Source organism: Capra hircus, chromosome 21 (assembly GCF_001704415.2).
Source record: "Capra hircus breed San Clemente chromosome 21, ASM170441v1, whole genome shotgun sequence".
NCBI lineage: Eukaryota > Metazoa > Chordata > Mammalia > Artiodactyla > Bovidae > Capra > Capra hircus.
Window position 1 is genome coordinate 59,337,497 of NC_030828.1, and position 13,985 is coordinate 59,351,481.

Sequence of the window (13,985 nt, forward strand, 5' to 3'; positions counted from 1 at the left end):
GATGAGACCTGTCAGTTTTATCAGATCACAAAACAATTCACACAATTTTTCCCTGTCAAATTGACAGGGTTTTCTGGAAGAAGACACGGACTCCTTAGTTTTTTTAATGGTTTATCATTCTGTGGATTTTAAATGTGTCATTAAGAGAGCATAACCCAATATGTAAGACATACTAGCAGACCAGGGACGGCTTGAGGTCAGTTAGGAAACATGTCTTAAACATTTCAGATTCACCAACACATGAAAGGCCCTCAACACAAGCTGGTGGCATGGAAACATCTAGGTTGCAGGAAATGACAGTCACTCAGTCGTGTCTGACTCTTTGCGACCCCATGGACTATACACAGTCCACGGCATTCTCCGGGCCAGAACACTGGAGTGGGTAACCTTTTCCTTCTCCAGGGGATCTTCCCAATCGAGGGATCAAACCCAGGTCTCCCTCATTGCAGGCAGATTCTTTACCAGCTGAGCCACAAGGGAAGCCAAGTTACAGGAAGTCTCCATCAAAAATACTAAGATCTCAACCAAGAAATGTCAAGGCATTTAACTCAAGAGTAAACTTTCTGAAAGCAAGTTATCTGCAAGATGGAAATAGGTCATAGGAATTTGCATTTTTCAAACAAAAAATCATACTGTAAAGCTGTTTCTTTTCTATTCAGTAACAGCAACACCAAGGAGTAGCTTATTTGGATTTAGGATGAGACTATAGTAAGAAAATGCATGAGGGGTAGTTTCTAGGCTGACAAAGTACTTGGAAAGTAGAGACTTCAAACCTAATTCACATAATGAAGGCTTCAGGTCATCTTATAAATCAAGGACTTGTACAGATATATTAAGTGAAATTTCTTTATGAGTCTTACCTGATGTTTAGTAAACTCTTGGTTCCATTTCTCTTTTGTCCAAGATGCAGTTACTTCTAGGTTTGAGTATTCCCCGACCTTGAGATCTGAGTGAGTTCTGACAGCTGACACTTGTTGAGCAACCTGGTTTGCTGATTACAAATACAATACTCCACGTAAATGCAAGAACTCTTCCCTAAATGGCTCTCTGGACAACTACTAATTAAACAGCTAAGGGAAATCCTTATTATTATATATTATATCTAACCACCAATTTTTTACATAGCCAACTTAAAATCATACTTTCACAGTTATCTCCAAAATATGCTTCTTATACTCACCACCCCGCCTGTCACTCACTTTACAAAGTCTTAGATCACCTTCCTTAAGGTGACTTTCCCCAATCTAAGAACATAATTTCTAGGCTAGAAAGGCAACTACTCCAGATCCACCCCTCCTGCTTTCTTCAATAAAAATCAGATTGTGTCACCAAGAAATAACACAGACTGATATATATTTAAAGCACATGAGAACATCACATGCTGAAACAATCTAAAAGGAAAAGAAAAAAATGAGTGACATGGTTATATTAGTACTTGAGCTGTTTATATTCACATTTTATACTTTTTATTTTAATATATAACCCCAAACACATAAAAACCTATATTTTAAACTCTTACTGAATATCTAACTTTCAAAAAGCCTCTGACTTTCTTTCCACAACTGGTATAGCAAAATCATAAATCAAAAAGTTACCTATAATCAAGCTCCTTATGATACATTTTGTGAAACTAAAACATTAAAAACAAAATAACTAACTACTGAGATCAGATTATATTCCAAAAGGAAGCCTTCAAAAGAAATGCAGAGCCAGAATTAAATGCAGTTCCATTTAAGAAGAAAGCTAACGTTTAACATCTATGAAACAGGATGACTATCATTTAAGAGAAATACTATTTAAAGTTAACAAATAAGACAGAATGATATTTCTGCTTCAACAAGCACATTATTCATCAACCTATTCTTTCAAGACTTTAACTTTATACCCCAAGAGCAAATCTGCTTAACCGTAAGATCTCATCCAATTTCCTCCATACAATTTGATAAAATAGAGCTTTATTACCAGAGTTGACCAAGAACACTGTCCTCCTGCCACTTCTGTTGAAGTCTCCCCTGATCTGGTAAGACAGCTCTTTAGTGAGCAGCACTGCAATAAACGTCTTCCCTGAGCCAGTGTTTAAACAGACTATGGTATTATGGTCCAGAGCTGCTTCAAGCAGTTCAACCTAGAAACACAGTGGGGAAAAAAGATTACACACTTCTTGTCTAAGTGCAGACCTTTAAAAACTGGATTTTGTTTCAATTCAGAAAATTTCACTGTTTTCTAAAATCTCCCTCCAATAAATCTGCCCTTTCAAAAAGCTTACCTTCTACATGTTTATTTAATAATAATAATCAGAGGCATTAAAATGCCGGTTACACATAGCTGTCTAAATGTGCTGAAATGGCATTTCCAATTTCTTTAAAAATCATTTTCACAGCGACAGAAACTTTTTTAGAATGATATGAACAGCTGAAACACTATAACTTTGTGAAAAATAAGTGGTTATTTAAAATTCATTAGCAAAGTCAAAGTAAAGAAGAAAATTAATGATTTTACTACTGCTTATTATACTGAGCTACTCTTATTTACCACTTTAGACCAACTGTAATAAAATATACTGTTTCTTTAAAAAAAAAAAAAAGACTATAACCATAGTTCTGACAGTCTATGTTTGTTCAAACCAATCTCGATTCCTACCCAGATTATGGGGACAGACACACCCAAATAGATACTCAGGAACAGTGAGGTTTTCACAGGGTAAAAAAGATAAGAAATTTCATCAATAAAACTATCAAATCAATTACCCAGCAGATGTTAGAAAAGAAAATGACTATTAAGAACAAAAGTATTTGGCATGAGAAAATTAATCAGAAGAGGAAAGCTTAAAAAGGTAAAGGAGTTTTATAGAAGTTGTGTCAACTATATGCAAATTTATTCCATTTTAGTGAAAATGCTCCAGTATTAGTGTTCTCATTAGTACCTGATATTTTCTTGGCGTATAAATGTTATCATGAATTGCTTCTTGTTGCCATGGCAGTCCAAAGAAAGGACCCATTGGTGAGGAAGCAGGGGTCATGAGCTGCAGGCCTGCCATGCTGAGGGGCTGCAAAGCAGGGCTTTTCATTCATCCAGTGTCTCTTTCATTGCATTTTTGCTCTAGCACAGCTTACTACAAAAGGGAAAAAGAATACCATTACACAACCATGCAAGGTTACAAACAAAAGAAAGCACAGAAACAAGAGAAAACGTCAGAATATCGTTCCTATGGGCCTTTTCAAATTCTTCCTGTAATTGTTTTAGCTTTTTCTTGATCTAAGAGGATCTGTTTTAAAAGTCAAGCATTCTACACTCGCCAACCCAGCAATTCTATACCCAGAAACCTGCCTGAAAGGATCAAGCAGATGCACAAAGATGTAAACACATGAATATTTATTGTCACATTATTACTTAAGAACAAGAAATAACCTTAAAATGAATTAATCAAAAATTATCTAAGTAAATTATGGTCTAGTCTTCAGTGGAAAACTTTAAATCCATTAAGATAATACAGATCTAATATTTACTGACATAGAACCATGTCCATAAAATACCTTTAAAAGAAAATATACTATGATGCTCTTTAAAATAAATGTGTTTATATACAAAACATGTAAATATATATGTAAATATATTTCAAAGATCTGTAAATTCTATGACGCTATTATTGATAAAATAATGAGAAAACTGTATGAAAGGTGTTTCACACCACGCACACACAGGAGTCAAATGCCACCAACATTTGGTCACTTTATCAAAGGACCATAAACATAGACAAAGGTCATTTTTCTTAATTGACACCCTATCACAACTGCACAGCTGATGGACTATTTACGTAAGTATTTTTGAAATTATGCATATCCTAGATAAATTAAAACAAGGCAACACCACTTTGTGCAATAAGAGCTACTTCATGGTGTCTAAGCACTCTTCTGTATTTCACATATTCTTCCCTGAAGATAAATTTGATTATGTAAAAGGACAAAACAGAAATTCAGGCTTTTAAAAATTCCTAACCTGCAGATAAAGGGTCAGGGTTTCAAATCTCTATGAGAAAGTCCACCGGCGCAGAACTGACTTGCCCTGTAGAAGGCAATTTCCCCTTGTACTGCTTTGCAGTGTTCACCGTTATTACTCTATGAAACTGGGAAGAAAGAATCCCCACTCTTTGTTCCCTGACAACAAAAACTTTGAATCTCCTGACCTGTTAAATTTATAACCATGGTACAACACAGTGATTTAACTGTTGCGTCTAATCCACCAAGAAGCCTCAAGAGTACAGTCTCTTGTATGCATAGGCTTAACACCAAAACTTTGATTTCAAAGCTTAGTTCAGCTGACAAGAATTCAACATCCAGTTAATACAAGTAGCACCTCCAGTAAATGGCCGCAGGGCCTCAGGCCTCAGCAAGGCGGTGTGTTCGTGGACCAGAGAGCACGACCATTCTCAGTATCCCTCTCAGAGGAAGAAGGCAAGCAGAGTGTTCCAGATACACTATGAAAAACTATCAAGGCCTTCTTTTGCCGGGGTCAAACAGAACTACATTTCCACGAGAAATAATGTGTCATTCTCTACTGAACCAAAGTCCCAACAGCCTTTCCTGCGACCTCCTTTGTACTCAGCATTCACTTTTCTCAATTCTGCAGGCCCACAGGATAAACAGTCTCAGGGTGGTCAGTCAAGCTTCTTACTCAACCCGGCTGCAGAGAACCTGAAGTGGAAGGCTATTTTACCCAACAGCCTGAGACCCAGCAGGTCATGCTGAAGGCCCAAGGCTGAGACCTGCAGGCACTTCCCACATAGCTATCCATTCTTGGGGTATCTCTATACGGTGCTCCTTATCCGCAGGTTCCACTTCCACAGGTCAATCTATCCTTGGTTGGATGAATTCACGGATGCAGAGGGTCAACTGTACTATGCAAGGGATATGAGCATCCGGGGATTTGGGCATCAGAGGGTCCTGATGCCAATCACCATAGGCACCGAGGGACAACTGTACTCTTCACTACTCTAGGCTGCTCACCGGTAGGGTTATTTAAGCCTGATGCTTCGCTTTCCACCCAACCCAAATGTTAATCCAAGACCAAACAAAAAAATGGTGGAGGGATCAGGAAAAAAGCCCAAATCCTGCTGGTGGATGGAAATTTTCAAAGGAGAAAAGAGGGCAGCGATGTAAACCCTCAAACACACTTCCTCCACCTGCAGGAGCCCTCCTTCTGACCACTGCCACTGTTCCTGCTGATGCAGACGTCAGTAGCAGTGATAGAGCCAGAAATAGTCTAAAGCACAAATGAATGTGCTCTTTTTGGAACAGTATTAAAGAATCTACTTATAAATGCTTAAAATTTTATTACAGACTATATAAAAGTAGTCTAAAAAATAAAAATCGATATTTAGAATAGGCTTAGAATAGTCTAAAAAATACAACGATGCTCTGTTTTTTTTAAGGGCACATGATATTCTTCAAAATTATCGGTGTCATAAAATACAAAGAAAAACTAAAAATGTTCCAAATTAAAGAAGACTGTATTAAACACTGTATTAAAGAAGACAAATTAAACACGACAACTAAGCGCAGTAACTGACCTCAGACTAGATCTTTCCTGTTATAGATCTAGGGCTAGATCTATAGGCTAGCTCTAAGGGCCTAAGGGCTAAGGGCCATTATGGAGTCTCTAGGGCCATTATGGAGTCCAGCGATAAGGCTGTAGACAACACACTGTTACACTCACTGAGATGAGGACTGCACCATGATGATGTAGGGGAGCATCCTTATTCTTGGCAAATACACAGTGATGTACTTAGGAGTAAAAGGGCCAAAACGCATGCAACTTATTCTCAAATGGCTCAGAACCAGAAACTACACACAGAAATAGAGAGAACGGATGTGACTGATAGACCAAATGGAGCAAACAGGTAGAGCACACAGTCCTCGTCCTAGTCCTACTCTTTTCTGTAAGTTTGAAATCACTTCCAAAGAAAGAGTTTTAAAAAGTAAATAGTTAAATGTGACCCATGAGACCAGGATCTCCTTGAGTCTAGGAGCTGTATATCTCACATATACTTCTATCACCCGCCAGACCAAATCACACCCGACATAACAAACAAGCAATACAGGTTTGTAGAGTGAAGACCCTGCCTACGTGCACGGCAAACGCCTCCACACAGCGTCTCTTGCCCCTTTGTTAGTTACGTCACACTGCACACATTCTGGGACACAGATGGACACGGCTCACTCTTCGACTGGCACACACGCTCCATGAGAACAGGACGTGTGTCTCGTTCTCTGCAGCTCTTAAATTCCCATGCGTGTCATATATATACATCTAAATAAAAACGTGATGAACTCAATCAGAGATTTATGAATGTCTACACAATAACATACAGAACAGAAGCACAGACAGCTTAAAAGATATTTCTACATTACTTGGTTTGGAAATGCACACCCACCCCACTCCTACTCACCCTGACGGGCGGATACAGGAGAGAAAATCTGCAAGGAAATGGAGAACAGGAATTGAACCCTCCCATTACATTCCCATTAGGTCACAATATTTAAACTAATTTTCATTCACTTCGCACAATGACCGGCCCCAGTAATATACTATCTATTTGGGGAAAGCAAACCCAACATTGAAAACTCAACAAGTAATCCAATAACGTGAAAACTAAAAAAGGCTATAATTTTGCCAATTTTTACTTTCTTTGGCATGTTTAAATAGTTGTTTTTTTTTTTTTCTTCTCTCTCTCTCTCTAACTTGGCCTTAATGAAAAGCTCTGAATCCCTACTGGTAAGTAAAAGTTCTAGAGTTTCATAGATTAACTGACTATAGTTAACTGCCTCAGCAGAGCCAACAGGATAATCCACGTGACTATTTTCCGATCACAGATTTTAACAATTAACACTCATCAAAGTGGTGAGATTTTCATAGTTTTGGATGATTTGTTTAGAAACAACTTAGACACATGAATAAACTCTCTTCCTTTTTCCACATAGGATAAAGCCCAGATTTACCGTCTTAATGTTTGAGATCTCTGTGTTGCTGTTGTCTGAACTGCATTTTGACATTGTGATAGCAGTTTATTGGAAAATCACAGCATACCCAAGCTTCTGCTCTAAAAATAAAGGCAAAAATAGCCAAGTTTAAGATTCTTGTACTTAAACTGAATATAAACACATCTACAAGAAAGTCCCATTGACAAGAAAAGTTGAATAAAAGGCCATTATTTTGTATTAAACTTTAAACAAAAGACATCTGGGTTACTTTAGGATACTAAGTCTTATTCTAAAACAAAGAACAAGAGAAAGCTGTAACAACAGCATGCCTAATTTCCAGAGATCAGGGGTGGGGAGGAGGTGGGGTTAAAGAAAAGTTCCGGGAAAGATTTAAAATGAATACAACGAAATCAAAGTACATAAAATTCTAAAGAGAATGACTAGGAAAATGGAAAAAACAAATAAATAAATGTGTGTGTGCGCGCGCATGTGCACACAGCTGTTCAGTCATGTCTGACTCTCTGCGACCCCATGGACTGCAACCCAGATGTGTTATTTCCTAAATTCATATACACAAGAGAAGTACAGAAGGTCACCAGAAGAGGTACTTGTCTGAGTAATCCAAATCAGCTGGTGGTAAGTCTTCACCACATGTATGAAGTCTTATCAGCAATTTAAATTTCTCAAAGAAAATTTAAAACATGATCTTAAAGAACAATTAATCTAACTATAAACTTTCATTAAATTCATGTATGAATAAAAGAATTCAGGAAGACAGTTCAAGAATGTTAACACTGTGGAGAAATTTAAAGTTAAGGGTGGTCCCAAAGAATCCTGAAAGAGACCAGATATCAAAAAGGAAGCATAAAGCATTGACGTGAAGAGCTTAATTCGATTAACAAATGCTGATTTTCCTATATCTGGTACCAGATTTAATGTATGCTCCTTAACTTAATGTCTCTATTTCCACAAGCTCAGGAAAAAATGAACTGGCAGCGGTCTCTTCTCACTTATTTGCATCTGGTCTAGTCTATAGCAGTTTAAAGGACATTCATGTAGAGGTTAAACTTGCTCATTTCATACACAAACTGGTTTTGCTAATAAGTTAACAAAGCAGAATGGGGGAACCTTAACACTACTGTAGTATTTACATATTTACCTCAAAATGCTGATTCTAAGTTCTTTCAGTTTCCAAGTCTGTATTAATTCATACCCTAGGTAACCTAAAAGCAATCAGAGAGAATATTTTAGAACATACAACTCATTTTAAAAAACACCTTTAAGAAATTTCCTATTTGACAAGATTTTCATAATTTACTTATCTGAATAAGATCTCTGATAAAAACAATTCTTATATTTATTTATTGGGAGTCAAGAAAACAGTATATGTATGAAAGAGTTGCCCTTTAAAATTAGTATTTATGATGTTCTATTACAATTGAAAAATTTTAAAAGCTGTTAGCACAATCCAATCAGATACATAAGGGAGAATTTCTGGAAGTAAATTACATTTTCCTCCAGTAAAATCTTGATTTTAAAAATACGTCAAGACTCCACTAAGTCAATATCGTGCTTTCATGAACTTATAACCCCTCTTCTAAGGAGTCAGTTTATGTTTTCTAAAATTACCTTATGCTTTGACTTTAATTCCATTCTACACTGCCACCTAATATGATGCAAACAAATTCAAGACACCAACTTGGCCTGATATGTCACACTAGACATCTTTTCAAGTAATATTCACCTCTATACTAGAAACACCAAAATAATAAGCTGATAACCCTTGAAAATTCAATGCAACTGCACTATTGCAAAATTACTGTTGAGTTATCCAAATTACTTCCCTAAACAATTCTGTATAAAGAGACATTAGAAAGTTAATATGCCAAACACAGTGATAATTTATTTTATGTTCATACTACAGAGCTAATAGGTCAAGTTTTCTAATTTTAACATGATTTAAATTACCCCCCCCAAAAAAAGTGTTTGATACGGCTCTTTAAGATAACTCTGAAAAAGACACACCACAGACCACAGGCTCAGTCAAGTTCTAGTATAAACCAACAAATTTAATCTAATTAGCATCTAAATCCCGTATATGGCTGTACCCTTTCAGACAAAAGCTGTAACAATGGCTAAACCCTCCTAGTCTTAAATCAAACGCATCTAGAGCTTCCTGCTGCGCATTTTCAAAACTGGTAACAGAAAACTTCCAACTCATTCATTTTATTATGTATCAAGAGGCTGATACTACTAACTTTACGAATATCACTGTCCCGATTTCATCTCTACACTCATGAAATCCAAAACGCGCAACTACCATGAAGTCCCAGAGTGAACAAAAGAAAACACACACACACAGTATCAATACTGTGACATTAAGACGCTGTCGAAAGTGCTTCTGGAAGCTAACATATAAAGCTGAAAATGTCTTGACAAGCTTTTAGTCCTTAGTGACAACTATGCTATGGAGATCCAAGACATTAATTTTAACTCCAACCAAGCCTAAATGCTAAAAGCATCCCTGGCTATGGATATAAAATAACAGGTTTAGAATACAGGTTGCTCGTATAAGCACAAATTAAAAATAAGTGGGTTAATTCTCCCATTTGAAAACAAAGGGAAAGGGATCCCTTCCCCTCCCTCTTTTTCAGAACTCTTCTCAGTCCTTTTCGGTTGTACTTGAATCTTTCTAAAAGCTAAGTAAGCCTCTAGCCAGTCTCACTTCTCAGGAATGTTTCCTTAAGATATGTAATCACCAAGAAAGATATGCCCAATCTCCCAGTTTCCCAGGATGGCCTCACTTGTCAACCGACTCCAAATTGCAAAACCTACCTCCAGTCGTAAAGATATGAGAGAATTGGAAATTTTATCTTGAAAACACAAATGTAAAGTGTTGTAACCACTTAGCTATACAAAAGAATAAGACTTCTTTGCAATCTCTTTAGTGGATAGCCTAGATAACACATCACAGTCTGGTTTAATGCTTACTCAATAAAATTGTTTCCTCCCCTTCTTCGTTCTTGGAGAGATTTTCTGGTTGGGAAGAAGTCGTTTTTAATTATACTTCCCCGGCATCAGCTTAAAGAAAAATGTTCAACTCTCAAGAGGTGTACCTGATAAATAACAAAACCCCTTTCTTAAAACTTAAAACCATAAAGAAATCCTAAACTATGCTGCCTAATGGCACTGGAGAGAACGGTTTTCAAAACGAAGAAAGATCTGGAAGAAGTTGGCAAACACCTTCTCTTATCCCTAAAAATGAATCTGCACACAGGGAGGATCCAAAGTGTTTACAAACAACTCCCACCAACCTCCCTTTTCAAAATTAAAGTTAGAGGAGAAAGAGAGTTGGCTGTTTTAAGCTAATTCATAAGTAAAGGCGATGAGCTCCCATCTTAATACTTGGGGGCTTACAGTCACTCCCTCCTCACAGAGGCCCTCTGATAAGGCAGGACACTGGGCAAAGCCTCTGGGGATGTAGAAAGCAGTGTTTTCTAAGAATATTTTATTAAAATCATCTGAATGCTAGCAGATGACCATCTGTGTTAGGAAAACCAAGGCCCATCCAACTCCACCACCTCTCTCTAAGTTTGTTTCCCTCCTATAAAATAGAACACTTGACTAGTATGAGGATTAAGTAATTAAATGCATATTAATCTTGGTAGAGAAAAAGTGCTTACCCAGAAATGCAGATGACACCACCCTTATGGCAGAAAGTGAAAAGGAACTAAAGGGCCTCTTGATGAAAGTGAAAGAGGATAGGGGAAAACTGACTTAAAACTCAACATTTGAAAAACGAAGATCATGTCATCTGGTCCCATCACCTCATGGCAAATAGATGGGGAAACAATGGAAAGAGGTGACAGACCTTATTTTCTTGGGCTCCATAATCACTGCAGATGGTGACGGCAGCCACAAAATTAAACGACGCTTGCTCCATGGAAGAAAAGCTATGACCAACCTAGACAGCATGTTAAAAAGCAGAGACATTTCTTTGCCAACAAAGGTCCGTCTAGTCAAGGCTATGGTTTTTCAAGTAGTCATATGGATGTGCGAGCTGGACTATAAAGAAAGCTGAGCGCCAAAGAATTGATGCTTTTGAACTGTGGTGTTGGAGAAGACTCTTGAGAGTCCTTTGGACTGCAAGGAGATCCAACCAGTCAATCCTAAAGGAAATCAATCCTGAATATTCACTGGAAGGACTGATTCTGAGGCTGAAGCTCCAATACTTTGGCCACCTGATGCAAAGAACTGACTCGTTGGAAAAGACCCTGATGCTGGCAAAGACTGAAAGCAAGAGAAAAAGGGGACGACAGGATGCTACAGTTGGATGGCATCACCGACTCGATAGACATGAGTTTGAGCAAGCTCTGGGAGTTGGTGACGGACAAGGAGGCCTGGCATGCTGCAGTCCATGGGTTCACAAAGAGTCGGACACAACTGAGCGACTGAACTGAAAGAAGCCACACTCCCATCTCTATCTATAACCACTGTTTTCATAGAACTCTTAAGACTTTAAGGAACTCCTTTAAAGAACCCAAAATGTTTTATTAATCTTAAGATACAGTATAAAAAAAGCATTCTCAAAGCTGAAGAACTATACAAGATTTTATACAGTATTTTTAATCAGATGAACTTGAAAAACCACAGACTCCAAACTACTAGTCACTATGAATTTACAATAAAATGAAAATCAATTTAAATCGCAAAGCATGGTATATAATGTAAAATAAAATTAAACAGCTTTCTGCCCACTAGATCTCTTTAAAAGCAAAAACCAAAAAATACTACATGTTCCTTCTGTTTGGCTCCCCAAACTTCACTGAAAACATTACTTAACTGTTTTTGAGGCAATGAAATGGTTCACATGCTTGGGCAAGTAATCATCCTCACCGTTACCATCCAGTAGATAAGCTTGGAAAATATAAAATGCAAGAATGAGAAAACAAAAAGATAGGAAATATCCAAAATACCCATGATACGTGAAATAAAGATTTCAAGGATTTACCAACCATTATTTGGTGAATACAGATTACGAAAAGACTAAGGTCAAATCAAAGACTGAGAGACCAAAGAGAAAAAAGGATAATAAATTTCAAGAATTTAAACACTGTAATTTTTAGTCTTAGGTAAATACACAGCACAACAGGAATATTTCTATTTTCACTTCTGTCATAACTATCATTATTCATCAGAAATCCTTGGATATTTAATCTAGCATACAGCATTACACAAGCTACATTCAGATATACTTTCTCGGCATTACCTTTTATGAGAGCAAAAAGTGTCCCTCCCACCTTTCCAAAAAACTAAATGTCTAACAACAAATGAGGGAGAACTCTGGTAAACCACAGATGGCTCTCTTTACATGGCGCAGTTCAACTGAGCTATTAAAATGATGTCAGTTTGTAATAAACAAAAATGCTTATGTTACGGGATTCAGTGGAAAAAAAAATATTTTTATTTACAGGAAGATCTGGTTGTGTCTTCAAGTTAAAAACTGAAGAAAAGAAGAAAGGGAAGAAGGGAGAAACAGAGGGAAAGAAAACTCCCCCCACAATTGAGAATGGGATTACTACCGAAAGTCATTTCCTCTTCCTTAAGGCTTTTCTGCATTTTAAAATTCCCTATGATTCGGACACTTTATTACATTTAGAATTAAACAAAGTCTTAAACTGAGGATGAAGACAATAAACATATATGACTCTATCTTAAGTATTGGTGAGGAGGACTCCGTTCTTAAGCCACTGAATGTGGTTGAAGATTTACCCCCGTTTCTATAACTGACACCACAAATTCACCAGCTTTCTTTTCCTGCACTACTCTATGAACCAAACAAATTTCTGCATTTCTCTAAAATCTGTAACATAAACATATTATGTTTACATTTCAAAGTAATTAAGCCTAAAATTAAATTTGTCCAAAATTGAAGTTGAATACAGGTCAAATATCATTTTAACAAATTCAATCCACCAGAATCTCTATATAGAAAGTAACTCTAGGCTGCCAGCCAATGGTGCATTTACTTGCAATACTTCTTAAAAAGACAACATTCCAACACATCAAAATGGCACAGGTACCCACCTCTGCCCTTCAGGTCACCTACAATGACCTTTCCTCTGCAATTTTGTTTTCAGAGAGGTGAACATTTAATACCTCACTAACTTTCAAGGTGAGTTTTTAGGTTAATATTTGGTTCGAAGTTTCTGTACTTCACTCAATAAAAAATAAGTGCTAGAATGTTATGCAATCTTCCCTCTTACATCATCTTAGAATGTCCAGGAGGAGAAAAAGGGTCACAGTTCTGACAGGCTGTTTTAAGACACTACATAAAGCGAAGATTTCACTACTAAAGAGACGTCAAGTCAGTTCTGAGACAAAAGGAGCCTAAGAAACTGCTAAGTGTACAAATGCTTAGTCAGTGTTGAGTCAGGAAGCAAATGTGTTAAAGTTTCAGGTGAGAGGCAAAGTCCACATCACAGCCACGTGCACCCACACATGCGCTCTGCTTTCCCTGTGACTCCAACACGGGTGTACCACACTCTCCAAGGATGAGTCTCTATTTCTGGAGCCCCACCCCTAAGCTTTCCCTCATCACCCCCATCATCACACTCCCCTCTCTTCCAGCACAGTGGGGGCTCCCTGCACCACCCAAATCAGGGCTTCATTACATCTGCTCCACACTGGGTGTTACTGCCATCGCTCCTTCCCCCCAAAATTCCAAGACCTTTGACACTTGACTAACATAGAGGAAAGCTGACAATGCCCATAAAAAATATTTTCATTCATTAATTCTATGTTGAAAATGAACCTTATTGATCTAAACCTAAATTAACCTGAATCTTTTTGTGGCCAAATAAAAAGTTCAGTTTAGATACTTCCTACTTTTAAAAGATTTTAAACAACCCAAATGATTCCAGCAAGTTTAATACCCCTACCCTTGCCCCCTCTCCCAACAAAGAATAGTTCATGGCTGACCTGAAACTATCAAAGCAAGAGATGCAT

General features: G+C 37.4%; 1 protein-coding gene across 3 annotated transcripts in view; it reads right to left on the reverse strand.

The window, feature by feature from the left end:
- The window catches only part of DICER1 (dicer 1, ribonuclease III), a 68,786-nt gene that overhangs the window by 37,994 nt on the left and 16,807 nt on the right, over positions 1-13,985 (reverse strand). The window contains exons 2-7 of one of the 3 annotated variants that reach the window (XM_018066181.1): positions 8,137-8,200; positions 6,996-7,096; positions 6,446-6,473; positions 2,924-3,112; positions 1,963-2,125; positions 861-991 (exon numbers count right to left, since the gene is read on the reverse strand). In XM_018066181.1, coding sequence (XP_017921670.1) covers positions 861-991; positions 1,963-2,125; positions 2,924-3,067 — 438 coding nt within the window. In that variant the 5' untranslated portion in view covers positions 3,068-3,112; positions 6,446-6,473; positions 6,996-7,096; positions 8,137-8,200. The remainder of the gene's footprint in view (positions 1-860; positions 992-1,962; positions 2,126-2,923; positions 3,113-6,445; positions 6,474-6,995; positions 7,097-8,136; positions 8,201-13,985) is intronic. The other 2 variants (XM_018066183.1, XM_018066182.1) reach the window with 2 other exon arrangements.